This window comes from Amphibalanus amphitrite, unplaced genomic scaffold, assembly GCF_019059575.1.
Source record: "Amphibalanus amphitrite isolate SeventyFive unplaced genomic scaffold, NRLGWU_Aamphi_draft 000613F_arrow, whole genome shotgun sequence".
Classification (NCBI taxonomy): domain Eukaryota; kingdom Metazoa; phylum Arthropoda; class Thecostraca; order Balanomorpha; family Balanidae; genus Amphibalanus; species Amphibalanus amphitrite.
Genome location: NW_024882107.1, coordinates 209,755 through 234,975, shown reverse-complemented (window position 1 = coordinate 234,975; position 25,221 = coordinate 209,755). Strand labels below are relative to the sequence as shown.

Genomic DNA, 25,221 nt, shown 5'->3' with positions numbered 1-25,221 from the left:
CTAATGATTCACAAATTCACGCGCATTCCTCCCACCTGGCAGTGATAAGAGTGGCCTGTGGCGTGCATGACGCTCAAGTATGGAAGTGACTGTGTGGAGAGCTCCGGCATCTTGCGATGCACATCCTGCAGCCACTTCCAATACTGGCAGACCACGTCGTAGGCAAAGAAGGGCACGTTTGGGAACCTGTGAAAAGGGAAAAGGGAAATCAACGGTACGGTATGGGAGTCATGGGCGATACCATGGGAACCCCATCGGAGTTATGCTTTACTCTGCATTGCAACTTCCACAGCACGACAAAAACACTGTTCTGATATCTAAAGTCTAGTTACAAAACGATGGTATGGAATTTATTGGACACTATTAAAATGTTAAAATTCAGCGACATTCGATTTTCTCAAGTTCAATTTTAAGCTTTTCACAGTCTTCAAACGTACTTGGTGCCAAAGCGCTTTGGAAAAAAACAACAACTTATAGATGGTACCTGAACTGGTGCAGGAAGTGAGCGTAGGCATATATTTCGCCCCGATACATATCCAGTGCTGATAGCACCACGCTATGCCGGCAGGTAGCCAGGCACAGTCCAGTGACGTCTTGGGAGCGTCTAGCACTCAACACGCTAGACGAGTTTCGCGCGGCTGACCACGTGGACGCCCCGCAGAGGGTGCTGACCTGTAACAACCAAAACGACGTTATTTCACTATTCTCCATATGTAAACCGCGCCCGGATGGGATCTCAGCTAATCTCGCCATGATCGGGGGAGGCGTATTTGGCAACACTAGATTATCTCGAAAACTAAAGGTCTGTTCCCGTCGCTCTTCTAACCTCCTCAAAGCTCCTCTAGCCTCCTCCCGTTTCAAAAAAATCGTTCCCGTCGCTCCTCTAAGCTCATCCCAATTCCACATCTCACCACCATTACTTGCCTCCTCCCTCATCCCAAACGAAAGTTGTTTTTTTTTTAGGCTCTGTGTAGACATTACTAGCGCGCGTAATACAAACGTGGATTGTTTATAAGTGAGATTTGTGCGAGGTGGAAATGATTGTGGGGATTAAAAAGCATAGCTGCATATGATATCTTTGAATAGTAACTTTCAATATTTATCTCTGGTTATTTTATTTAAAATGATTATTATCACTAAATCATTGTCCGCGCGCCATAAATTGCCGACCGATTGTTACAGCCCGCAAACAGCTGATTTCCTCGCAAAAATTGTTCCCGTGGCACCTCTGAAACGGTTCTCCGCTAAGCTCATCCAACCTCATCTGATATTTTTTGGAGGAGCGACGTGAACATACCCACATTACTAGTGATACAAAGCATGCCGTACTGCCACCTAGCGACCGTTAACAAAAGCTTTAGCGCGAACATTCCCACTGAGGGTTACTTGCATCTAACTTGATCAAAGATCTAAATCACGCATCTAAGATCCGAAACCAAAAGGCCAAAGGCCGAATCTTATGAAATAAAATTGATCCACATACTGCAATTAAAAGTCTAGCCAAGGTCTGACATACCCAAGACAGATCGGATTTAAAGCGCAAGCGGCGTTGATGCACGTGCCTTTAATTATACGCCCGCAAATATATAGTGATGGGATTGACGGCGCACCAGCAACGAGGGGATCCCGGCGACTGCGCTGAGCCTTCGCGCCACCCGCTGGAGGGGGGGGGGGGGCATCAAATGCCTCCTTTATTTCTGCGACGATATTATCGCAACGAGAAGAGATAGAGAGACGAAACTTTGCACACATCTTGCTGAATACCTAGCCGAGGTTGTGCCCAAATTTGATGTTGATTCCATTTGAAATGACGTAACAGTATCGTCGTAGGTCAAATTGTAGATTTGCGACTCCAAGTTTCCTCACCATATATCTGATATATGGGACGGAATATAAAAAACGATAATTGGTCAGAAACTAGCTGGGTGTGTACTTAGATGTGTCAGTATGACAGCAGATGCTGTTTAGTCCGTTTACGGTTGGATATCATGCTCAGCGACATCAGAAACGCTCCATATGGAAAAACGACAAAACTTTATGACGTCACTGTGACATCATCTTCAGAGCTACAACCACCAAACATTCCTCAAACGTTGCCTTGGTATTCATTTAAATTTTTAAACTATGCCAAGTTTCAAGTTCGTAGCTCATCCGGTTTCGGAGATATTCAACAAAACGTAAAGGGGGATGCAACTTCATGCCCCCGCCCCCAGCGGCTCGCGGGCTACTCATATATCACTTAACCCTCGCATGTGTAGGGGGACCCCCTCGCATGTGTAGGTCGGATGGACCCCCCATGGTTTTTCACGAATAACTCGCGTAAAAAGCGGCCGATCGCGACGAAACTTTCAGTACCCTCGCATTGATCAATTTTACACCTACCCTGAAAATTTCATGACCCTGACCCAAATGACCTTTGACCTGTGACCTCTTTTCCGAGACCATGTTTGGCCGGAATCGCGTTTCCGCGTATGTCGGCTCGCATTAGCCGCGCGTTTGCAGTCTTTTCGTGGTTTTCACACGTTCAAACATGTGATTTGATGTTGCTCCCATGCATTAGGGTGGGTGTCAAGGTCACCTGAAGGTCAGGTCATTGACCTTTGGTGACCTCGGTTCACTTTTTCGAGTTTCTTTCTTTTGACTTCGTAACATGTTACGAAGCTGTCAGAGGCGGTTGACACGTACTACGAATACCCGTCACGACGCCTACTGGTTGACCTGAACTGACCTGACCCGACCTGGTCTAAATGCTTAAAGACATCATCTGTGATCAAAACTAGCACGATATTCGTGATCTGCACCCCGAAAACCCCCTTAGCAGCCACACTTTACGACATTCTAACAGGTCCCGATTTTCCCGACTTTGGGTCATTGACCTGACCTGGAAGGTCAACCAATGACGTAGGACCTTAAAATTGGGTATCATCGGCTTCCTCTCGTCACGGGCAACACACTCGTTTTTTTCCGCGAAGCTCTAGCTCGATCAGGGGCCAAACGGCAAGGGGGGGTCCGACCCCCCCCCCCTACACATTAGAAGCTGGCAAACGCCGCACACATGCGAGGGTTAAACATATCCGAGAACATTTTTCTCACGACTTTTCACACATTTTCTCACAACCATGCAGGTCCAGAGATCGAACCACGTTAAAGTGATTCAGGCGCTTTATCTCCGTTCTTTCTTAGGTTTGTCAGACTATAGGCAAGTCTCTCAAAAAAAAAACTAAACGCGTGTTGGTGGTACCTATCTGGAAGCTCAATCTTTTCTTTGCAAAGCGTGTCTAAATCGGTAATAAAATTTGCAGCACGTCCGTATATTCTTTTACTATAATGAAAACCCAATAATCGTATCATACCTTGCCGATGCTCGCCAGCCTCTCAACGTGTGCGTCCACGTCTTCCTTGCTGGCAATGCATGAGCCGTCGTGGTAAGGTCGCCTGTCCGTGTCTCCACCAGCAGATTTAAAACGGTAGAGCTTTCCATTGCCGTCCACGTGAACGCACATAGGCTTGGGTCCACAAGCATGGCACTGGAAGTCTTCATGTCCAACGACACGCCTGGCCTCAAACACCATGTACGACCATTCAGAGTAGGCCTTCTGGAAACGTTCCGGATCCACTGGTGCACACTGCAAGAAAATACAGGGATAGGCCAAACCGTGGCGTCAGTTAAAAAGGCATAAAGTAATGCATATTGCATAACTACCATGAACAGAATCGCTGACTCGATTCGAAAATTGGTAGCAGTGAAAAACGAACTTTTCCCAATTTCTTTGACACTTAATGCCTTCGTACGGACATCGGGTGCTAACTGCCACGAGTGACGTCATCATATTATGCTCATTTTTTAAGATACGATTTTCATCCATTAACCGAACACGATTTGAAATAAGGTATTTTAGCGGCGATAAAAATTTAGTCAGACGGTAAATTTGTCAAAGCTAATGTAAGAGCCTCGATGATGAACTTGGAGCCAAACGTCTTTGAACAAAAATATGGCGGTCGATAGGACGTAATGGCCTGTGTTTAGTCCCGTTATTCTCCGGCGCCGGATCGCTGTAAGTGCCGCAGATCATACGATCAGAGACAAATAATATCATCCCATGAACACATCTTGGGCGAAGGCTATGAGCGAGCATAATGGTGAGCGCCACAGATTGTCCGTGTCTCGTCCCACGATAATGGACTTACCGTTCCACCGAGCTGGCCCATTTTCTCTAGAGACATGGCAAAAGCAGCTAGTGATGTTCCAGGTGAGAGGCTCTTCAGGTTTCTCCAGAGGTGGAATACTTCCAAGGAGAATATGGTGGAGGTATGACAAGGCGTGCCTCTGAAGTAGCCGCTGGCCATGAAGTCGGCGTCCAATGGGTTTTGACGATTGTTGCACGCCTCACACACCCAGACAGGCAGGTTGAGATCCAACCGCCCTGGAACAAAACAATTACGTCAGGCTGAAGCGTACTGCTAAAAGACATGCTACTGAGAAAAAAAGCATGGCAATAGGCAGGACATATTTGAAATATACTCGTATGCCAATTAGACAAATGAAGAAGCTGCAAATGACACATGCACATGTACTTGTCTTGAGCTAGGATACCCACAAATTTTAGTTCCCATTTGCGAGCAATAACCTGCGCCTTGCTAGGGGAGGGGGGACGGGATTGAACACCCCCAGCAGTTTTTCACGAATATCTTTAAAAAAAAACCGGAACACCTCAATACAAGTCAATTCTATATACGTTATGAAAACTTCAGACCAAAGTCATTTAAGGTCAGGTCACCTGGTCACTTCGAGTGACCTCACCTAATTAAAAAGTATCTGTGGTGGTCTTTGTTTGGCGCTACATGGTATAACATTGATAAAAATTGAGTTTGAAAATTTGACGTCATTAATTTTGAAGTTTTCTTTCGCTATAGGCCAACAAAAGAGGTATCGATCTCGCAATATGGCAATTATAGTGACAAACGATGTGACAAACCTCGCTCGGTGATGACAATGATGTCACTCGTCGATATCCCCCTAAGGTCGAAGGAGCCGCCACAAATGTCGCAGCTCGAGCAGCATTGCAATGGAATACTGCAGGCTGCAAGAAGAAAACATCCCAAATAAGCATAAAAAGAATTCCACAAGAACTGAAAAAAAATGAAGCCATAGGACAACATGATCATGACAAACACGTATGCATTATCTTACCATCGCCTGGGTGAAGGGGGAGGCGATTTTGGCCATGCCTACCTGCCTCGCGCAGCCTGCTGTGGCAGAATGAATTCATTTTCTGTACGGTGTATTAACCCGCACCCCGTAGGGCTATCGGCGGGCCCTACCACCCGTAGGGGGGGGGGGGGGCAAGATAACGGAAAGTTACGGGCCCATTTTCAAAATTCAAAAGGTGTTCGATAGCCCCACCAGAGAACTACTTTGTGTCCCATTGACCAATGATCAATGGCCTCGATCCAACTGATGACATTACAGGTCAGGTCAATGGTCGAATGTTCACCGTTACAGACATTTCATTTTTTGTAAAATCCAGTAATAGGCATTCTATTGAAAGCCCTTGATTGGTAATTGTTTGTCAAACACATATTTTGCTATTTGAGATCACTGATACCAGAAAGGTCACAATATGATAGTATCGTGTGATACATGCTTCATGATCCATTTTACATGACATATGCGATTTTGTCGGTTAGGCAGCCTTGGAGGACAGTTTAGGTTACGTTCTCGTGAAAGTTAGGTCAAGTTCAGGGCAACTTTGGTCCAATTTCAAAGTCCATAGTTTTGCATGAATGAAATGAATGAAATGGGCATCGACTCGATGCACCTTGTCACCATGTTTTGAATTTATACCATCATCGCATAAAAATAATTTACGATTACTCCAAATAATTAATCTAGTCCAATAGTTCAACGTCCAGCCCGGAGCAGAGGGCTGAGGGGTGGAGAGGAACCTGACTATCCTGAGGATGGAAAAGAGGGAACAGTGTAAAGGTTCCAGTAACAGTAATTAAATTTTTAGAATGATTTTTTTATAGACTGTGGCTAGGTTTGTTTTAGGGAAAGACACAAAATGTCAGCATCTTATTTCAGTCCAGTTTCTGATACATATACTTTAAAAAACCACAAGGTGTATGAAAAAAGTTAATAATCCCCTTCGACCGCCACTCAACTATTTCGATATGGTTTATTATGAAAAACGCCTTAACCCGCGAGTTGCTGGGGGGGGGGGGCGTTAAACGCCCCCACTTTTTTCGCCGGGCCATAGCATAAAAACGCAAATTTTGGGTACCTGTAGGGAATTGATTGAAGTTTATTGTGACAAAGTTTCAAAAAACTCGGTCGGAAAATTTTTGAGATATCGAGGTTTTAGTGACATCATGATTTCTGAGTTTTCGACCAAAAACGGCATATGTTCAAAAAATCATATAAAATCACAGAATAGACATACAGACATGCCGTAAACGCCATTAGACTGCCAATACCATGATCAATCAAATGGCTATCTTCGATTATTGATTATCGTTCCGCATTTTCCATAATCTTGAACTGAATCTTGGCAATTTTTCGTGACTACTTCACGACCATGATAAATGCATTTCTTAAATTGAACTTTTTGAGCCAAACACGTACACATATGATAAAATGAATATCACCATCGTGTTGAAGTTCTACGCCCCAAATTACCTATAAAACATGTGTCACAGGCTGCGAGTATCAGTTTTGATTTTCGGGGATATGTGCCTACCCGGTTGACCTGACCTTGACCCTGACCTATGCTTGACTGACCCCTACATGGAGCTGACACTCTTGTAGGCCTTATATGATGGATTGTGCACCGTTTAGACAGAGTTTATGACGAGAGGCGCCCATTGCGAAGTCCTGAAGTCCATGCTACTGAAAGTCCGATTTCAGGTGTTTGACCTGACCTTAACCCGACCTGTGACCTCAAAATTCAACTTTAAAGTACTCATCTGAAGCGTCTCGTCGCGCTCTTTCGTTTGCCGCCTCGTGCGTTTCGCTGCGCCTATTGGTTCTCAAGTTATCGGCTGGGGGCGTTTAACGCCGCCCCCCCCCCCCCAGCAAACGGTGGGTAGCGAAATACCCCAGCAACTGCCGGGTTAAAAGTTACCAGTCCATGGTGTGGATGGAAACAATTTAGCTGCAATACAATCTGTGCAACTAACTTAATTGCGGTCCAGATGGTGTTGTTAAAACGAGCAAATAGGACCCACCTTTCTTGACAAGTTCTCCCGTCTCTGTAACGGCCTCCTGGGGTTTGAGCGGCATCAGGTATCCCTGTGTCCAGGCCAATCGGCGATGGAGAGGCTTCCACTGGTGCTCATTGACATCACAGCTTTCACAGCTGAACGTCTTGTCGCAGTCCAGGCACAAGCTCGTGGCCGGTTGACCACAGTGAAGACAAACCGCTGAAAGAAAATCGAACTGACGTTGGTAGACGGTATGCTTGAGCGAACAGTTCTATCGTTACCGTCATCGCAATGCCAAATCACAAACAACATACGAGTTTACAAATCCGGGACGTACTTTCGCTGGCAGCTAGTAAGACAGTTCCGAGGCTTCGAGTGGTTCCATGACGCTCGTAGAGACTAGCTCGGCGGTCACGTTACGAACCATGTCACTCGCTCGAGGGTTTAGGGGTGCTCTCAGGCGCGTTGATCCACGAGGACCTCCAAGTACACGGTAGTAAATTCAGTTTAACATGTCTTGTCGCCCTATATCACGTCGGAGTCACCAATGTCGGTCACCAACTATGAGTCGCGCTGGCTGTACCGAAGTCGGAGGGTCTGAGGCAGTCAATCTATCCTTGATCTGTGACTGATCTGTTAAGAGTCCGTCCGAGAGCCGTACGACGGCCGACAGAGCCTGGTGGTCGCGGACTGGTGCGGTAACCGTTACGTCCACCTGGGACGCCCAAGACGGTTCGGCACTTGTGGCGTCGAAACCGGACTTGCGTTCATAATATACCGTAAAGTGGGACTATTTGAGACAGTGGGGCTATTCGAGACAGTATTTAAAATCGCTATAAAATGAAGAGCGTTTGAGTTTTAGGTAATATTTTTGCTCAGGAACTAGGAAGGTGCGGAATCGAGCAGTAAATCGCCTGAGCAAAATTTAAGCATAAATTCCAAACGGTTTTTATTTTATACCAATTTTGAATATTGTCTCAAATAGCCCCACTGTCTTTGCAAATAGCCCCACCTTACGGTACTCACTTATCGAGCGACCCTGCATGCCTCCACAGAAAGAATCGTTCACAAAAAAAAATCAAATATAAATAGAATATGCGCACCAGCCGCACAGATCGAATCGTCCTAAAAAAGGAAGTCACACCATCCAAAAATTTACTGTCACTTACAGTACCTATTTTTTCAATAAATGGCAATTTAATCCACTAATAAACGATTTATGCTTACCACTGTTGGGCACAGCCTTCGCATGGAAGTACTGTTGAAACCGCTCATTCCGCTCAGCTTCCCAGTGACGCGCTTCAGCGTCACATCGGTTGCTCCAGGAACTTCCGGTAGAACCTTGATGGTTTGACTCTTCAGTTGCGCATAGCTCCTCTGTAAAATCATTATTCAGTCATAATTTGAGCCCTTCAATCACATCTTACATCCCTATAGCGAGGAACGGACAGGAAGGTACGGTAAGGTAATTAAGGTAATTGAGATGAGCCGTTTCAGCAAATACGTCTAAAAAATATACATAGAAAAACTTCATTGACCCTGGTCCAATAACCGCTCTTTTAAAGGCACCCTCCCACCTTCAAAAAGTTAATGAATTGGCATAAAAGTGGTGTCCCTTGGTTCAGATTGAGCAAAAATGAATATCTACCGAATTTCAATGAAAAATATAAACCAGTTTTTGAGATATTAAACAATTACTTCTGTTTATTTTTCGGAACCTTCGCTGTTCCTACGACGTCATTTGGAAGCGATTATTTGGTTTCTTAAAATGTGCGGCATTTGTGGCAGATGTTGCGCGCAAATAGCATATACCACCACTGCTTCACAAAGATGTTAGTAGGTATAAGGTTTCAAAATCGCTAGATCTGTGCTGACGTCACAAATTCAGAAGGGGCATTCAAATGCATAAGCCCCTCTGAATCCCAAGTGCAGCAACTTTGAAATTAAATATCTCCAAATTAAAGCCTTTCTGGATGTTGTGAGTGCCCAAACCGGACCGGAAGTGCGAGCCAGGGACTCCAATTTAGCTACCTCAACTCAAAACTAATGTTAAGATGGGTTGGTCACTTTAATATAATACACCTTTTTGCTTACCTGCTGAAGTATCGATGTGTGCAGCACCAAAATCTCCTTCAGCATCTCCGTTTTCATGTTCTTGACGTTGGTCCTCCGATCGACGCTTTGCAACTGTCAACAAAAAACAAGCAGGCACAAATTGTAAACCAGTAAAACGCCTTTCGGGCGACAAACAAGCGAGCGAGAGAGTGAGTCCTAAAGGTGCAGAAGGGCGAGATGGTATTTGCGGTGCGACTGACTTCAGTACTGCACCATTCTAACCGGTCATTATTGTGCCAACTTGATGGCAATCGACTCAACCGTTCCCGAGATTTGGAAGCGGCAACCTGAGTGACTTGACTTACCAGTTTAGCGCTAAAAATTCCCACTAAATTCTAAAATTCTACATCCACTTTGATTTGGTTCAGCGCTTCCCACTTTAAAATTTCAATACCCCTCCCACTAGAACACGTGCAGAGCTTACGCTCTCGCTCATTTGTAGTCTCCTAAAAGTGTTTCACTGCGTCTTCAGGTATACAAGGCCCGGTGTAGAACTGGTATATAGTTTCCCATAGTACTGCTTGTTTCACTCATTGAATCAGAATCAAAAAAGCAAAGTTTAAAAACTATCCGCCACCTTATACACCACTTGCTCATGAAAAAAGAGTTGTCGTGGATGGCTTAACCTTTTTGATTATTATTTTTTAATAACCGAGATTAAAATTCAATTTTATTTCATGAATGCTGTACTGCTGTAACGCTGTACTGAAAGGCTGTACTGAAAGAGCCAAACTAGAAAAGAAATCCCTAGTGGGTAAGGGTCATTCAGCACCCAAATTTCCACTCCTACTTCACTACGTTCTCATCTTAGAGAAAGGCTTCTCAAGCTGAGCACTTATTGATCACTGCATTCAATACCTACCCTTATTATTCAACACTTTCTGTGGTATTGAGACGTTAATAAATGACTAGCAATGACATTAAAGAGCCTAGCAAGACAAACAAATGCTAGTCATCAGCACATAGGCACAGTCACAGAGCTTATGTATTCATAACACTTTCGTCTCTTGCTTAACTAGAAAACGCTAATTACATTACATACCTGGCGTTCCTTGCCTCCTCGGAGTTCTCCTCGATGCAGTGGTCGCTTTCTTTCCCTTTCCATTCCCCAAATGGCATAGGTACCTCCTCCGTTTCTTAACGGGTGAAACTGCAGTCATATCAAATTCTTCAAACAAAGAAGAATCTGAATCTGAAAAACACAAGGGTAAAATAAGGATAAGGTTATCACGGGCACATTCAACTAATTGAGGTTACTTTGCTTGTTAATTGGGGCTTTAAGGGGCGCCAACTACTTAGGTCATTTTGCGCCCATAACGTCGTAATTTTGAGGTTGAGGTTACTTGTTACGGAGCGAGCAGTCTTTCCGAAAATTCTGAGTGTGAGCAGCTGGCCGGCCAATTGCAATATCTCGGCAACTACAGGGCCGATTGCGCAGAAAGGTGGCATGGAGGTAGGCATCCAGACCCACTGGCAATGCATTTCCCTGTGCCACAGTTAGGGTCATGGCGGGGGTGCTGTTGCACGTGCGCAAGTGCAAAGGTCGATTCCAGATCTCATGCACGGCTGGACTAATTGTGCTCAAATGTGGTACTCTGTTAGGGACCGGTTAGTAGGGTGCCATGCAAAACTCATTTGGGACCCAGATAACACACGTCTTAAGTTCTGGGTTCCCTTATTCTCCTTGCCATCCTTTCCTGCTTTTATGTTTCTGGCACCAGGAACCAAACCAAGTGAGACCAGGTTAGATAACTGAAGAAGGCAATCCCATGACAAAACATACCACAAATCACTGGGTAGATACCAGTGGCATATCCGGGGGGGGGGGGGTCCTGGGGACCCCGTGGAGCCTAGAATTTTTTTTTTAACTCGGAAAAAATGAAATGACTTTGAGGGCCCTTTTTACCACTTCCCTTTTTTTGCATACTGAAAAAGTTTTAGGGAACTCTTTTAGGGACCATTTGAGGACTATCAGAGGGCACCTTTTGGCCAATGAGGGACCTTGTGAAGTAAACATAGGGCTCTTTGGAACGAACAGGATCCTCTCAGGCACACAGAGAGCCCTCTCAGGCACAGAGGGCCCTCTCAGGCACACTGAGGGCTCTCTCAGGCACACTGAGGGCTCTCTCAGGCACAGAGGGCCCTGACAGGCATACAGAGGGCCCTCTCAGACACACAGAGGGCCCTCTCAAGCCACAGAGGGCCCTTTAAGACGAACAGAAGGCCCCATGCAGTATCCGAACAATTTTCAGGCCAAAAGGTGTCGTATGAGGCCAACAGACGGTCCTCTTAGATCAAAGGTGGTCCCTGGAGGTCAACAGAGGGCCCTCTGAGGTGAACAAAAAGTCCTCTCAGCCACCTCAAATAGGGCCCTTTGAGATCAAAGAGGGTCCTCTAAGGCGAATAGAGGGCCTTCAAAGGCCACAGCCCCTCTGAGATCAGAAAGGGTCCTTGGAGGTCATCAGAGGGCTCCTTCAGGCGAATATATGGTCCTTTTAGGCAAACAGAGGGCCCTCTTACCTAGGCAAACAGAGGCCAGAGGGCCCCCTTAGACACCACAAGGAGGTAAAAAGGATCAATCTGAGGTCAAAGACAGCTATCTGAGATTAAATAGGGCCTTTTGGGGCCTCAGAGCTGGCCCTCTGATACGTAAGCATAAAAAGGGTCCTCTCACCTCTGAGGTCACCAAAGGGCCATCTGAGGCGAACAGAGGGCCCTCTAAGGCGAACAGAGGGCCCTCTAAGGCGAACAGAGGGCCCTCTTAGGCGAATCAAGGGCCCTCTGAGGCGAACAGTGGGCCCTCTGAGATCAAAAAGGGATCTCAGAGGCCACAGAGAGGCCCTCTGATGTCAAAATAGGACCCTCTGAAGTCCGAAGCCACCAGAGGGCCCTATGAGGCGAACAGAGGACCCTCTCATCTGCCTCAAAGAGGGCAGATGGCCAACGAAAGCCCTTATGAGCCCAACAAAGGGCCCTTTGGGACACAATCAGGGCCCTCTCAGGCACCTGGAGGGACCTCTTCTCTAAGGCAAACAGGGGGTCACCTTGGATGATATGAGGGCTATTTCAGGCCACCAGGGGCCTTATTAGACCAATAAACGGCCATCTGAAGTATAAGAGGACCCTTCGAGGTAAAAAAAGGGCCCCTGGAGAAAAAAAAAAAAACAGAGGACCCTATCAGGTACCTAGAGGGCCCTTGGGCACTAGAGGGCCCTTTGAAGCCAGTGATAGTCTTCAGAGGGCACCAGAGGGTCCCTCTGAGGGTAACAGAGGGGTCCTTGACGAACAGGGACCCCCCCCCCCCCGTGAAAATGCAGTTGGTGTCACAAGGCCCGCATTGCATCAAAGATCAGGTACCTATGCCCAGTTTCAGCTCTCTGTTGCCGACGTGTTCCGAGATGTCGCAAAAAATATGTGGTAGCACCCGCGCCCCCCTCGTTCGGTCAGGGCTCTTCTAACTCGGCTTCTGGGCCACGTACCAGCACGCCAAAAGTAACCTTCGAAAGAGCTTACCTAAACAATAATTACGAAATTACTCTGGTCACTTTTTAGATCAGGTCAAAGGTCAGGTCACAGAGGTCATCAAAGGTCAAATTTCGCCAATTTTCAGGTCCAATTTAGGCAATTTTCAACAAACCATCGCGTAACTCGGAAATGAATAGAGCTACAGTGCCTAGGAAAAGCATAGTTAATAGCACTTTTAACACCCGTTTCGCCATTCACATCTTCAGGTCATTCAAATCCTTCTGCTTCTACCCACGCCACAACCCCTGTTCCGGGCTGGACGGGTAACTATTCCATGCGGGCGGCTCCCATTGTAGCGCACCACAGCTCATATGGGAGCACACCCGTAGCAGGGTGCATTGGGACTTTGGGGGCTGGTCGGCCTGTCCTGTTGGACGGGCTCAGCTCTGGTGAATCACTCAGGGATATAAACGGAGATCACAGGTGCCATATTCCACTTAATCGTGACATGGCTGCTCATATAACTGGGTGTTTAAGAGTGTTAAGAACAAAGCTCATGCAAGAGAGGTGCCTTTTAATTTTCTCCCATTAGCTTAATGGAGATTTCTCAAAACTGACCTGATCTTAGCTTAACACTATCAAAATTGAGATATACATTTTAAAAGAGTTACTGTTGTCCTCATTGATTGCTGAAAGTTTTAAAAGCAATATAATTGACCCCCCACAGCAGGGCGCGGGTTCAGTAGTGCAGGAACCAGGGGGTAGCAGAGGCTGAGCACCTCCAACTTTTTGGCTGGGGGGGGGGAGTGGCTCCGCTCATAATGTATTTGAGCCCATCCAACTGGAGGAATCGAAATCGGAAATCTACAGGCGCATAGGCGCAGGAACCAGGGGGTAGTGGGGGCAGCTTGCCCCAGAACTATGGGACCATAAGGGCGGTGCACCACAACTTTTCATATGGCCAGGAACCGTTGTGGCAGCTTGTCCTCCAGAAATTAGGGGTTGTGGGTCACAAAGGAAGAAAGCATGTAATAATCCACCTCTTTCACTGGCTCGGCAACTCATTTGGCAGATAAAAACCTTTATTCCAGCCTCCAGGCTGCCAAAACAGTAGATTCTTCACTCAGCTGAGATGGAATACCTCACTTTTTTCACAAATATTTTCGTTTTTTTCGTTAAAAAGGCCAAGATGTGAAAAATAAGTGACCTAATCCCAGTGAGAAAACTAGATTTGGCAGTGTACCAAAATCATATTTTTGCTTGGGTGTCAGAGGGGAAAATTGCTGACCAAAAAAAGGATGAGAGTGAAAAATTGTCGGTTAGGTAAGGCCCAAAAAGAGTGGGAAAATGATCAAAAACATTAATCTATCTACAATTGTGACAGATGTAAAACAACCATTCCCGCAATTGCTCCTTCTCGGCGGAATTGGGAGTGGAAAATTGGGCTTGAAAACTGGAGGTGAGAGTGGAAAATGATTTGCATTTGGATGTCGTTTCCCACCCACATCTACAAATTTTGGGACACTGAGATTTGGGGTACCCTAGGTTGATCTCTATTATGGTACATCCCCCCTGCCCCAGCCCGGATTCTGGAACAAGTTCATGCAGCGCACTGCGCAGCTAGCACCCTTTCAACTCAGACACTTAAGGCCCTTTCAACGCAGTCAATCAAGGGCCCTTTTGACTGCGCCCCCCCCCCCTCCCTCGAAGAAATCCTAGATACGCCAGTGGACACTGATAGGTACTTACCCATTGTTTCTTGCTGCTTCTCTTGCAAAAACAATGTTTAAATAGCCCTTCTCAATTCGAAAAAACAAACTTATTGAAGAAATGATCCTGGAGATCACGGAGAAACCACAACAAATTGAAATACAAGGCACGCAGGGCAGCATCGACCGTTACACACTGACACAAATCGGCAAAGAACGCTAACTCGCAGAAAGAGGTGCACTGCTAATGAATGCAGAAGCCAATCCCACGCCGTAAATGGCGTTAATTGTGTACCAACTGGTACCTGATGGTCATTATCTAATACAACTAAAATAACGGTAGTGAAGATGCCTTAATGATGAAAAAAGTCACCTATAGACAGTATATTACTTATATTTTTAACCACAATAACAACTCTATCAAGCGTAACTTCCGCGCTACAATTTCCTCACCACCTCGAGGAAAGTGCTGCCAGTTTCCTCCACGGGCAGAGGAAGATAGCCCGTTGTCTTCCTCCACAGGCAGAGGAAAATCTCTAGTGGGTATGTTGAGACTTCGATGAGTAACGAGAGATCAGCTGATTCAAAATATTATTGCAATGAGTAGAAAATACTTGATCAAAATTTTGTATCTTTCATCAATTATTTGTAAAAGAAAAATGTTTTGAGAGACAAAAATGATTATGCAATATCAGAGTTATGTAGTGTATTGTATTATGTTCCTGGGCAAGAAAAAATGAGTGTCATTTGCAAATATTGAAAATAACTATCCAAGGCATACTGCATGTTTCATTGCTTATCGGCACCATCTGAATGCATTATTACGTGCCAAGAGTATATTTTGAAAAACGCTAGGAAAAAATTATTACCAAGCAGTCGATCGTCGGACGTCGATCATAAGCAGCTTACGATGCAAAATGCAATATCATCTTCTACTGCATAACATACCATAAGTAACGCACAACATAATTGTAATGAATAAAATGACTGATGAAAATCCTTAAAAATGCCCTATACTTGCTAAACTTTACCATTTAGAGTATAATTTTAATTATACCGCAAGGCTCGCGCTCTAATGCCATGTCACAGCAGCTGACGTTTCTTACCGGCATGAGACAAATAATGCAGCTCTGCGCCAAAAGCAAAGTGTTCAAGACTTATAGCTTTAAGCTCAAAAGCAGAAATGATTCATAAGTTGCCTAGCAATTTGCTACTGTTGAAGGTTATCTTTTGTTTTGATAGCCAGTAACTAAGCAACTCATAATTCCTGATACCATTTTGAACAATATTTGGGCTGATTCAGATTGGTTTTGCTTTCCAGCCTGCGTGTCCTGCCAAACAGATTGTAGCAAAATAGATACCTAGTTGGGTTTTCTAAAATTAATGAAGTACCTAGGTATTTGTTTCGGTGAACACTGTTCACCATTATAATTGGCATCACAGTGAACTGCACTACTAAGTTTGTGTGTGGACATCTTAGAGACAAGTTTCTCAAGCGAGGCAATCGGACTTGTATGCTTATTGCTAATTGATACTGTAAATCTGGATACCTACCTATCTACTTATCTGTCACCATATCCTTGACAAGAACAATAAGTGAATATTCACAGCAAATATGCTGCAAATAAGTGACACACAAAGTAAGTAATTTATCCATTTCTATTTGTGTTAATTCATGTGCTACCTATTAATTTTTTATTGTTCAATGGCATTACATTTAGTAGGTATGTATAGTTCGTTTATTTAAGTTTGCCCCTCACTTTAAACGTCTTTTTGAACACAGTAGGAGAATTGCTAGCTGAATTATTGAGAAAACTGTTTGGCGCACATTGATTTGACCAGATTTCACACTCAATCAAGCTCATCAAATCTATTTACTATTTCACGGACTCAGCTCATATTTGTCAATACCTACAGCCCCACAGGGATAGACGACTTCTCAGGAATTATGTCTGAACTAATTAATACATTGCACGCCGTTTAACCCTCGCCCTGGCAGGGCATTTTTCATAACACGGCGTGGCAGGGGGGGTTGGTAGGTGGGCCCCCTGGAGTTCTCGCCCCTGTGCAAATTTGGTTGCTCTAGGACCTAGGTCAATATTTGGGGGGTTTTGGGGGTATAAATGTAAAAATTTCGCTAAAAACAGGTCAAACGTTTTTCGCTTATAACTTTTGATCTAATTAAGATAGAGAAAAAGAAAAGCACCAGTGAACTCAGCACGCCAAGGCGCGTCAAATGATCAATGAAGTCTAATGAAGTAAACCTTAATTAATTAATTGAGTTCAAGTTAACCAAATTGCATCATATCGCATATCATTCGATTCGGCTAATCACCAGGAACACAATGATACCATTTTTTAAGCTCTAGCTTCATTATATGCCAAGTTATTGGCAAAAATGTCATTTGACCTCAGTTGACCTCATTTGACCTGACCCATGGATAAGTACACCAAATAAAGAAGCACCAAGTGACCTGCTGTTAAGTACTGTGGTTTCAAAGCACAAAAGTGATAGAACGAAGCGGATATCTCCAGTATTTTCCGAATTTAGTATTTTCCCATTGGCTTAACGTGGGCTTAACATTACGACGTAATGACCTCTAACTGACCTCAGGTCAGTGACATAAAAAACCTGAACTATATGTTATACAACTCGGTGAACTTAGCACATCCTGAAAGTTTGAAGGAAATCAGTCAAAAACTGTGAGTTGGACAGGTGCAAAAAGAAAATTGAAATTTGACCATGACCTTGTACCGGTTTTTCTGACCTGGTGACCTGACCCAAGGTCACCCGGACCTGAAATTTTCAGGTCACAAGTAAAAAGGCTGCCCCATAGGCTGTGCCAAATTTGGCAGCGCTTACGCTATCTTCGAAAAACCTTAGGGGGGTTGCATCACCCCCCACCCCTGCCAGGGCGAAGGTTAACATAACGTTACATCATCGGTGTTCAAAACTTATTTTGAAAATATCATATCTCCAATACAATGTGCTCTAACCAGTTTTCTCAGTCATTGAGCTAGCAATTCTCGTGCTGTGTTCAAAGAGACATTTACTGTGAGGGGCAAACTTAAAATAAATGAACTATACCTAATTACCCAAGACAACTAAGCAGACTTGTGCATGGATTTGAGATAGGTACCAAGCACAAATATTGAGAGTCGCTGAATTAATGGTAGGTGATTTCCTTTTCGCACCCCTTAAAAACCAAAGAAATTTACAAAACAAAAAGATAAAAAGAAAGCATAGATAGTTCTAAGGTTGAAAAGCGATACCACACATTGATACTTATGATACTTTTTACACAAAACATTTATGAATTACACCCAACCATGCATTGTGTCAGGTACAGGTAGAGTCTAAGAGTTATGGGTAGTCGTATAGCATGCGTCACACTTCCGTGTATATGGCTGGAGGTAGTGTGACAGGCTGTGACGTTGAGACTGGCGCTAGTGTCTTAGCAATAACAGTTACATTACATCACGAATATACAGTCTGTCTTAAAAGTGCCGCGCAAAGTGACGGTGTATTCATCAAGCCTGACCGAGGGAGGGCCTGCGATAATTTGAAAATCACCCAACCAATTGTGACCTGGGGAATGCCGGACGAGGATGTCAGTTGCTTCGGTGGCTCAAATTTAGCAGGCCCTTCCTCGGATCCACCGTTACTTTGCGCGATACTTTTAAGGCCGTCCTACACTGGACCTCGCATGCGGGTTGCGAGTTTTGGGTTTTCGGGTTTCTTCAAAAGTAAATAATACAATCTAAGCTGAGTGACCCACACTACCATCTAACAAGCGATTCTGCATGTTTTTAGCTTGCGAACGACCTTGCATCACATTCCAAAAGTTGATTTTGAGTCAACTTTCGATTTTCCTCGCTGCGAGGTCTGCGAGTTCTGCGAGGTTTGCGGTTTTTTCGTTGGAGTCGAATTTTGGTTCGTTGTGCTGGTATTGCGACTATATGTAATTTTCTGAAGGTGTGCCGGCTTCACTGCATTCATGAAGTTACCATAAGGGAGCGGTCTAATCACTATGAATTGGTATTATGCCCACAAACTCAAAACCCGCAAACTCACAACCCGCATGCGAGGTCCAGTGTGGGGCGGCCTTTAAGACAGACTACTATCGATGAGTGTTTTTTTTTATCGATGAAGGAGGGATTACTGGGCATGACAACTACAGCGGGACATAGTGGGATTCGTCCAGTTCCAGCAGAACACAGTGGGATTCAGCCGGTCCCAGCGGGACACAATGTGACTCGGTCGGTCCCACCGGGACAAAGTGGGACTCAGCCGAATACTGCGGAATATAGTTGCCTGGGACTCAGCCGGTTCCAGCGGGACCGGATCCAGTAGTCGGCTGAGTCCCACTTTGTCCGCTGGGACAGGCAGAGTCCCACTATGTCCCGCTGTAGTCGGCTGAGACCCACGATGTTCCGCTGAAGTCGGCTGAGTACCAATTTGTCCCGCTGTAGTTGGCTGAGTCTCAATTGGTCCCGCAGTAGCCGGCTGAGTCCCACTTTGTCGCGCTGGGACAGGCTGAGTCCCATTGTGTCCCGCTGGGACCGGCTGAATCCCACTATGTCCCGCAGTAGTCGGCTGAGTCCCATTATGTCCCGCTGGGACAGGCCGAGTCCCACTTTGTCCCGCTGTAGTCGGCCGAGTCCCACTATGTCCCGCTGAGGTCGGCTGAGTCCCGCTTTATCCCGCTGGGACCGGCTGAGTCCCACTATGTCCCACAGTAGTCGACTGAGTCCCACTTTAGTCGGGAAATCGGGACCCGCTAGAACTTCGTAAAGTGAGGTTGTTATGCGTTTTTTTCGGGTTGCTGATCACTGATTTTATGTTAGGTACTTTGAATCACGGATGATGTCTTTATGCTTTTAGGTCTAGTCAGGTCAGGTCAGGTCAACCAGTAGGCGTCCTGCCGGCGATCCATAGTAGGTGTCAACGTCAACCACCACTGACTGTCTCGAAACATATTGCTCATAATACGAGATGAGCGGTGGGAGAGGCATGATGCCTTTGCGATATTTTCCGCTATGTTGCTGACTGTTGACCTGCTGGACCTGTCGTGACCGGTCAGACGGTGGCTGTCGCCGTGTTGCCGGGCGCCGTCGGTGTCCTCCGAGCTCCCGATATCGGCTCCGACCTGCCGTATCAGTCGTGACGACAGATCGTACCGCCCGGGGGTGCGGTCCGCGGCTGTCTGCTTGTCCCGTGATCCATGAGGGCGCCTTCAGAGAGCGGCAGCGGTCGCTCTTCTCCTAACCCTCGTGGAACCGGACGCTGGCAGTGTTCCACCGTGCAGAGCTCGATTCATTGGAGGACCTAGCGCAGGACTGTCCGTAGGCATCGTAAGAGTCTATACCGAGCCTTCCAAAGTTGAAGCCACCGTCGCTATTATCATTAGGGACCCTGTATATGGAATGCGTATGCCTTCAAAAAAGGGCGAAGAGGCCTTTTTTACGAGTTTCACTTAGCGTTGGGCTGAGTCCGGAGACATTTGATTAAATCGATACTAAAGCGGTTTGATCAGAAATTGGTTTATCCAAACGCAATGACCTGTTTAGTGCGGGATCATCGTTCAAGTGCTGATAACCGTTCAAAGCCAGAGTTTAAAGTTCTTGTTCCCGTCGCCCCGACCCGCGGTCGTCTCTCCCGGGCAAAGGACAAGATGCAGCGACTTGTCGCGCCGACTTCTCGCCCTCCGGACCCCCCCCCCCCCCCGCAGCCCAGCGGAGGGGCTCAGTCGCCGCCGGCCGGTCAGCGAGTGCGTCACGGCACAAGTGTCTCTGTCGTCTGCGGCGGCAGTGCGTGGTGCGCGGAGACTGGGCGGAGGCCGAACTGACCGTGACCCGCTCACGGCGCCGTGCGAACGGCCGCCCCGGCACGGGTGTGGCAACAGGCGCCTGCTGCGCGACCGCCCGACTGCCGGCTAGGCGCCGCGGGGACTCGGCTGGGTGACGGTGGAGAGACCCAACGGCGAACCCGAGCCGTCAAGAATAGGTGCAGACGGAGGTTTTAGCCAAGATTGTGTGCCACATTCTTAGCTGTTGGTAGCCTGTGGCTATTGAGGGATCAAGAGCCGCTCGCTCTTAGCCAAGAATCGCGAAGTGTGAATCTATTCAACTGGGTATCCGAGAGTTGTGGACATTGAACCCGTGGTGACGGAGTGACCGATAGTTGTGAACTCGTGCCGACCAAGTGGCCAAGAACCGGCAGTCTCAACTTACAGGCTGGCCGATCGTGAATCCGTCCGAACGTAGTGTCTGAGAAGTGAGACCCGACCTTGTGGAGTGTCTGACAGTTTAGGAACCCTGCTCAACTGCCGTGACTGAGCCGTCCGCCCGTGCCGCCGGAAAAGTGCGTCAGGCGGCGGCCGGTAGCCGCCCGCCCACCACTGAAACTCACCGCTGCACTACTGTCTACCGTCTGTCTGACTTCACTGACGGCGGTGTTGCCGCCCGCGCCGGTCCAAAATGTTCCACGTGGTCACCATGGCAGAGGGTAGGCGGATGGAGAGGAGAGGAGAGGACGGGGAGAGCGATGGAAGGAGGGCTCAGGGCGTGGAGGGGGGGGGGGGGGAAGAGGGCGGCAGGCCGTGGCTGAGGCTAAAGCCTGAAACAGACTCTTTCCGCAGTCAGGAAATTGCATGCGAGAGCCTATTCAAATACATGGAAGCACACTCGCATCAATCGCACGCACCTCCCGCAAGCGATTGATGCGAGAAAAATTACAATGTATTTGAATAGGCTCTCGCATGCGATTTCCTGAACGCGGAAAGAGTCTGTTTCAGCCTTAACCGAGGTAGGGTGCTGTATATCGGTCAACGGGTCTGCGGGTCCGCTGCAATGATCGCGTGTTCACGACGTTTTGGTCCAAATAACATAGTCAGCTATCCATGTGCGGTTTTTCTACTTACCATTTTATCGATTTTCCTTTCCAAATGCCGACTTCTGCGTCTTGAAATATGTGTCGCCCTTTTGAACTCTGATGCATGTTGGTCTAGTGTTGATCACTTAGCTTGGACGAGTGAATTTCCTTGACATATTTGATCGTTTTTCCACACACTTCCACACTGTCAACGCGAGGCTCACTGGTTTATTTAGAACAAATGAGAGTGACTTGGTGCGCCGTGCGTTCTGAGGGATGTTTACATTTGCCTGGCACTGGACTATTATAGGTCAATCGACTCAAGGTTACTGGGTCGACAGTTGAATAGGGTGCAAGTGCGCTTGATGTGAATCTTGAGGAAGGCCTAGCTCTGTGCCTTTGTTAGTTTTAATTGAAATTTACACAATTAATCGCTGAGATAAACGATCCTGAAAGACAACCTCACCCGATCCTGTTTTTACCCGGGGTAAAATGATTTTACAATGTTGTTGATATTCGCCGTTAAAATTATCTTTGATGTCAAGTATCTTTTCGCGATTTTGACGCAAGGGTCACTTTCACGATCCCGTACGGGGCAGCGAAAGTACTAAATCCAAACAACCAAACTGTCCCGTACTCTTTGCCACACGATTTATGTTTGTCAACTGTGTTTGTTACCCATTTCCACAACAATTTGTCACGTGCATAACACATATTACCACCCGTGGGCTGCATGCCATCAGTGTGCTTGCTGTTCTCTCGCAGATCGGACCTAGTGACAGCCTACACGCTCTGTCTGTTACAGAGATCGGCATAGGCCTGGTGGGGTTCGGCGTGGCGTTCCTCTTCCTCGGAGTGCTCTTTCTGTTCGATAAAGGCCTGCTGGCTATCGGGAATGTGAGTATTCGGTCGAGTGACACTGATCTGAGGAGCTTTGAGAGCCGTTCTATGTGTTCAGAATTATGAGTAGAGACGGTTCAAGCTTCACATTTAATTAATATCTCGTATTGTGTTGTTGATTATGGAGTCTCTCCTCTTGCGAATACGAACACCTGTGGGTAAATGGATGATAATGTTGGACATTTTACATATTTGGTGGAAAATTTTACGCTTTTTGTTGTGTGTAGAAAGTTTTATTTGTGTAGAAACGGGAAGGGTGCATCACAATCGCAATCGCATAGGTAGGTACTTAAGCTTTCGATTTCACCGATAGATGGCACTAGTGGTAAACGCCGGAAGGTATGCTGTACCGCAGTGCTTGTGGCTTCGTCTGGCTTCGTCTGGGCGGTCCAGAAAAACGCTGGAGGGCGTAGATGTGCGTCGCTTAAAGCTAGATAAAACTTGTTGATAAGCTCTAGCTTATTATTCAATGCAATCTGGTGACAATAGTATGATTCTGACCATTGTATCGGCTCTCCGTTTCAGATTCTGTTCCTGTCGGGCCTGGCGTTTGTGATCGGTCTGGAGCGGACGTTTCGCTTCTTCTTCCAGTCGCACAAGGTGCGCGGCACCGCCTCCTTCTTCGGCGGCATCCTCGTGGTCCTCATAGGGTGGCCGCTGGTCGGCATGATCATCGAACTGTACGGCTTCGTCGTCCTCTTCAGGTGGGTACCGCAGGCTGCGGTCCGTCTGCCCGCGGCACCATCTTATGTGTGGTGGTCAGGAGAGGGGATGATGCCCGATATCACTATAGCGATTCTCGGGTAGGCGTTATTTTTGTGAGCATTTTGCATTAGGCATGACAATCTGGCGTTGAGTTGTACAAATTTACGTCGACTTTTATTTTGTTGATCTAACCGATAAGGTTAGATAATGTCAATACCGATACGGCTCATAGCATAATGTCTTGCCTTCAGTAAGCAAGTAACTGTTTGTTTTTCATTCTGTTTGTACATAAAAAAGAAGTGTTTTCTTTCTGGAGACCGATCCCTAGTATATATTTGTCAATGAGAATAAACATTTTAAAGTAAAAAAAAAAAAAGAAAAATAGGGCGCATTATGTATGCGATGCAAACGAATTTCATATTCTGACGTCTGGTATCCTTTTTCAGCGGCTTCTTCCCAGTTGTTATAAACTTTTTGCGACGAATTCCTGTGATAGGTTCATTTCTGAATCTCCCTGTGATCGGCCCGGTAAGTGAACCTTGTGATGAATTGTTTTGATATTGCATGATTCATAGGATGTCATGCTTTCTTTCTATCGACTAGTATAACGCCTTTTGGGGCGACTAACGGAGCGAGCGAGAGGGTGAGCCTTGCACGTGCGAAATTTCGAGGGGGTACCCCCAGCTGACTTGTGCACGGCACCCTACTAACCGGTCTCTAGCGATGTGCCAAATTTGAGCACAATCGGCCCAGCCGTTCTCGAGATCTGGAAGCGGCACCCTGCACGTGCGCACGTGCAAAATGGGTCCCAACTGACTTTTGCACGGCACCCTACTAACCGGTCCCTAGCCATGTACCAAATTTGAGCGCCATCGGTCCAGCCGTTCTCGAGATCTGGAATCGACCCCTGCACGTGCGCACGTGCAGCAGCACCCCAACCCCGGCACATGGATGTGCATTGCCTAGTGGATGCCTACCTGCATGCCAACTTTCAGCGCAATCGGCCAAGTAGTTACCGAGATATTGCAACAATTACAAAAGTGACACCTCTTCGTTTTGCACGTGGCACGTGCATAAGGGGTCACCCACATGCATTGGGAATAGTCCAATACTTGGTAGAAGGAATGAAGCTACCCTACAAAAATTACCGCATGTAAATCGGTCAAGTGGTTGCTGAGATATAAGCGTCGCAGAATCGTGACCACGGCCGGCCGGCCGGCCGCTCATACTCAGAAATTTCCGTTATTCTACGTAAGCTTCCGCTCGCTTCGCTCGCTCCGTAATAATGTTATGGTTTTGTATTGTGAAATGTGTATATCATCCGGTTTTGCCAAAACACGACTTGTGGTTTAAAAGGTGCACGTTCTTTAAATTTCCTGCCCTTAACGTTGAACAAAATCGGGTATGCTGCTCAAAGCTCACAGCTCACTCAGAGCTTCTTACGTCTTCATGAGATCACTCGGGTCGCCCCGCGACCAATCGTTGACGGACGGCATTCATTGCAGTTCCTGGACAAAATGTCGGGTGATCCGTCACGGCAAATGGTGTGAGGGTGAAGGTGCTGTGTGGAATCTAGGGACAAAGTGACCAGCGGCCGGTTATGCCTGGCCCACTGCCGGCGCCGACCCGAGTCGCGCTGTGAGCAGTGGACAAAGTGCCGAACCTCGAGTTCGTGTGGCGACCCACAGATGGCACTGCATGCGCCGTCCGGTGATATGTGATCGCGAGTGAGCGTACTGTGTGGTTCGGACACTGGAGTGACGCGATGCCCGAACCAGCGGGGGTCCATCGGCTCCGCGGCGCGAGGTGGCTTCATTCCTGGCGATACTAGCTCGCGTGGATGAAAAGTCGCCGACGACGCCAGCGTCCAGCTATCTCTGTCGCCGCTGGGAGCGAGGCGTCGCCAGCGTATCCGAAGGCTGCCATGTCGTGTACCTTACCGCGCCATCGTGGATCATCCGTAGGGGGCGTCGTCCCGCTCTGTGGGTTTGGTGGGGTGTCTGTGTAAGGGAGGGCTCGTCTGGTGGTTGACAGTTGTTACGTGGGATAAAGCGAGACCGAGAGCCATGTCCAAGTGTTTGGGCTGCTCGGCCAAAGTGGAAACTGCGATCTCTCGTAGCTTTGTATTCTTGGTTTACTCCAACCAAATTACATACACCGCAGTCCTTGTACTGTTTCACCTGTGCGCTGCACTAATGTCTATGCGAGTCCACGTCCCAAACATAATATATATGCTTTGTTCCCAAAGAG

General features: G+C 46.8%; 3 protein-coding genes across 5 annotated transcripts in view; 1 reads left to right on the top strand and 2 right to left on the bottom strand.

Moving 5' to 3' along the window:
- Positions 1-14,873, bottom strand: part of LOC122363277 — a 33,480-nt gene extending 18,607 nt beyond the window's left edge. The window contains exons 1-10 of one of the 2 annotated variants that reach the window (XM_043332355.1): positions 14,533-14,873; positions 10,361-10,510; positions 9,298-9,390; positions 8,431-8,580; positions 7,228-7,422; positions 4,977-5,081; positions 4,189-4,424; positions 3,354-3,626; positions 485-672; positions 36-186 (exon numbers count right to left, since the gene is read on the bottom strand). In XM_043332355.1, coding sequence (XP_043188290.1) covers positions 36-186; positions 485-672; positions 3,354-3,626; positions 4,189-4,424; positions 4,977-5,081; positions 7,228-7,422; positions 8,431-8,580; positions 9,298-9,390; positions 10,361-10,510; positions 14,533-14,536 — 1,545 coding nt within the window. In that variant the 5' untranslated portion in view covers positions 14,537-14,873. Of the gene's footprint in view, positions 1-35; positions 187-484; positions 673-3,353; positions 3,627-4,188; positions 4,425-4,976; positions 5,082-7,227; positions 7,439-8,430; positions 8,581-9,297; positions 9,391-10,360; positions 10,511-14,532 lie in introns of both variants that reach the window. The other variant, XM_043332357.1, reaches the window with a different exon arrangement.
- LOC122363276 (multidrug resistance-associated protein 1-like) overlaps positions 1-22,028 on the bottom strand; it is a 107,299-nt gene extending 85,271 nt beyond the window's left edge. The window contains exon 1 of the mRNA XM_043332348.1: positions 21,416-22,028. The gene's annotated coding sequence lies outside the window, so the exon portion shown is untranslated. The remainder of the gene's footprint in view (positions 1-21,415) is intronic.
- LOC122363279 (vesicle transport protein GOT1B-like) lies at positions 15,657-25,221 on the top strand. 2 transcript variants are annotated; one of them, XM_043332361.1, is made up of 5 exons: positions 15,657-16,132; positions 22,172-22,263; positions 22,792-22,970; positions 23,418-23,499; positions 24,477-25,221. In XM_043332361.1, the coding sequence occupies exons 1-5, from the start codon at positions 16,108-16,110 to the stop codon at positions 24,519-24,521; spliced, it is 423 nt and encodes a 140-aa protein (XP_043188296.1). In that variant the 5' UTR covers positions 15,657-16,107; the 3' UTR covers positions 24,522-25,221. The 2 variants fall into 2 exon arrangements, with proteins under 2 accessions (XP_043188296.1, XP_043188295.1); XM_043332360.1 differs by lacking the exon at positions 15,657-16,132 and adding an exon at positions 20,453-21,000.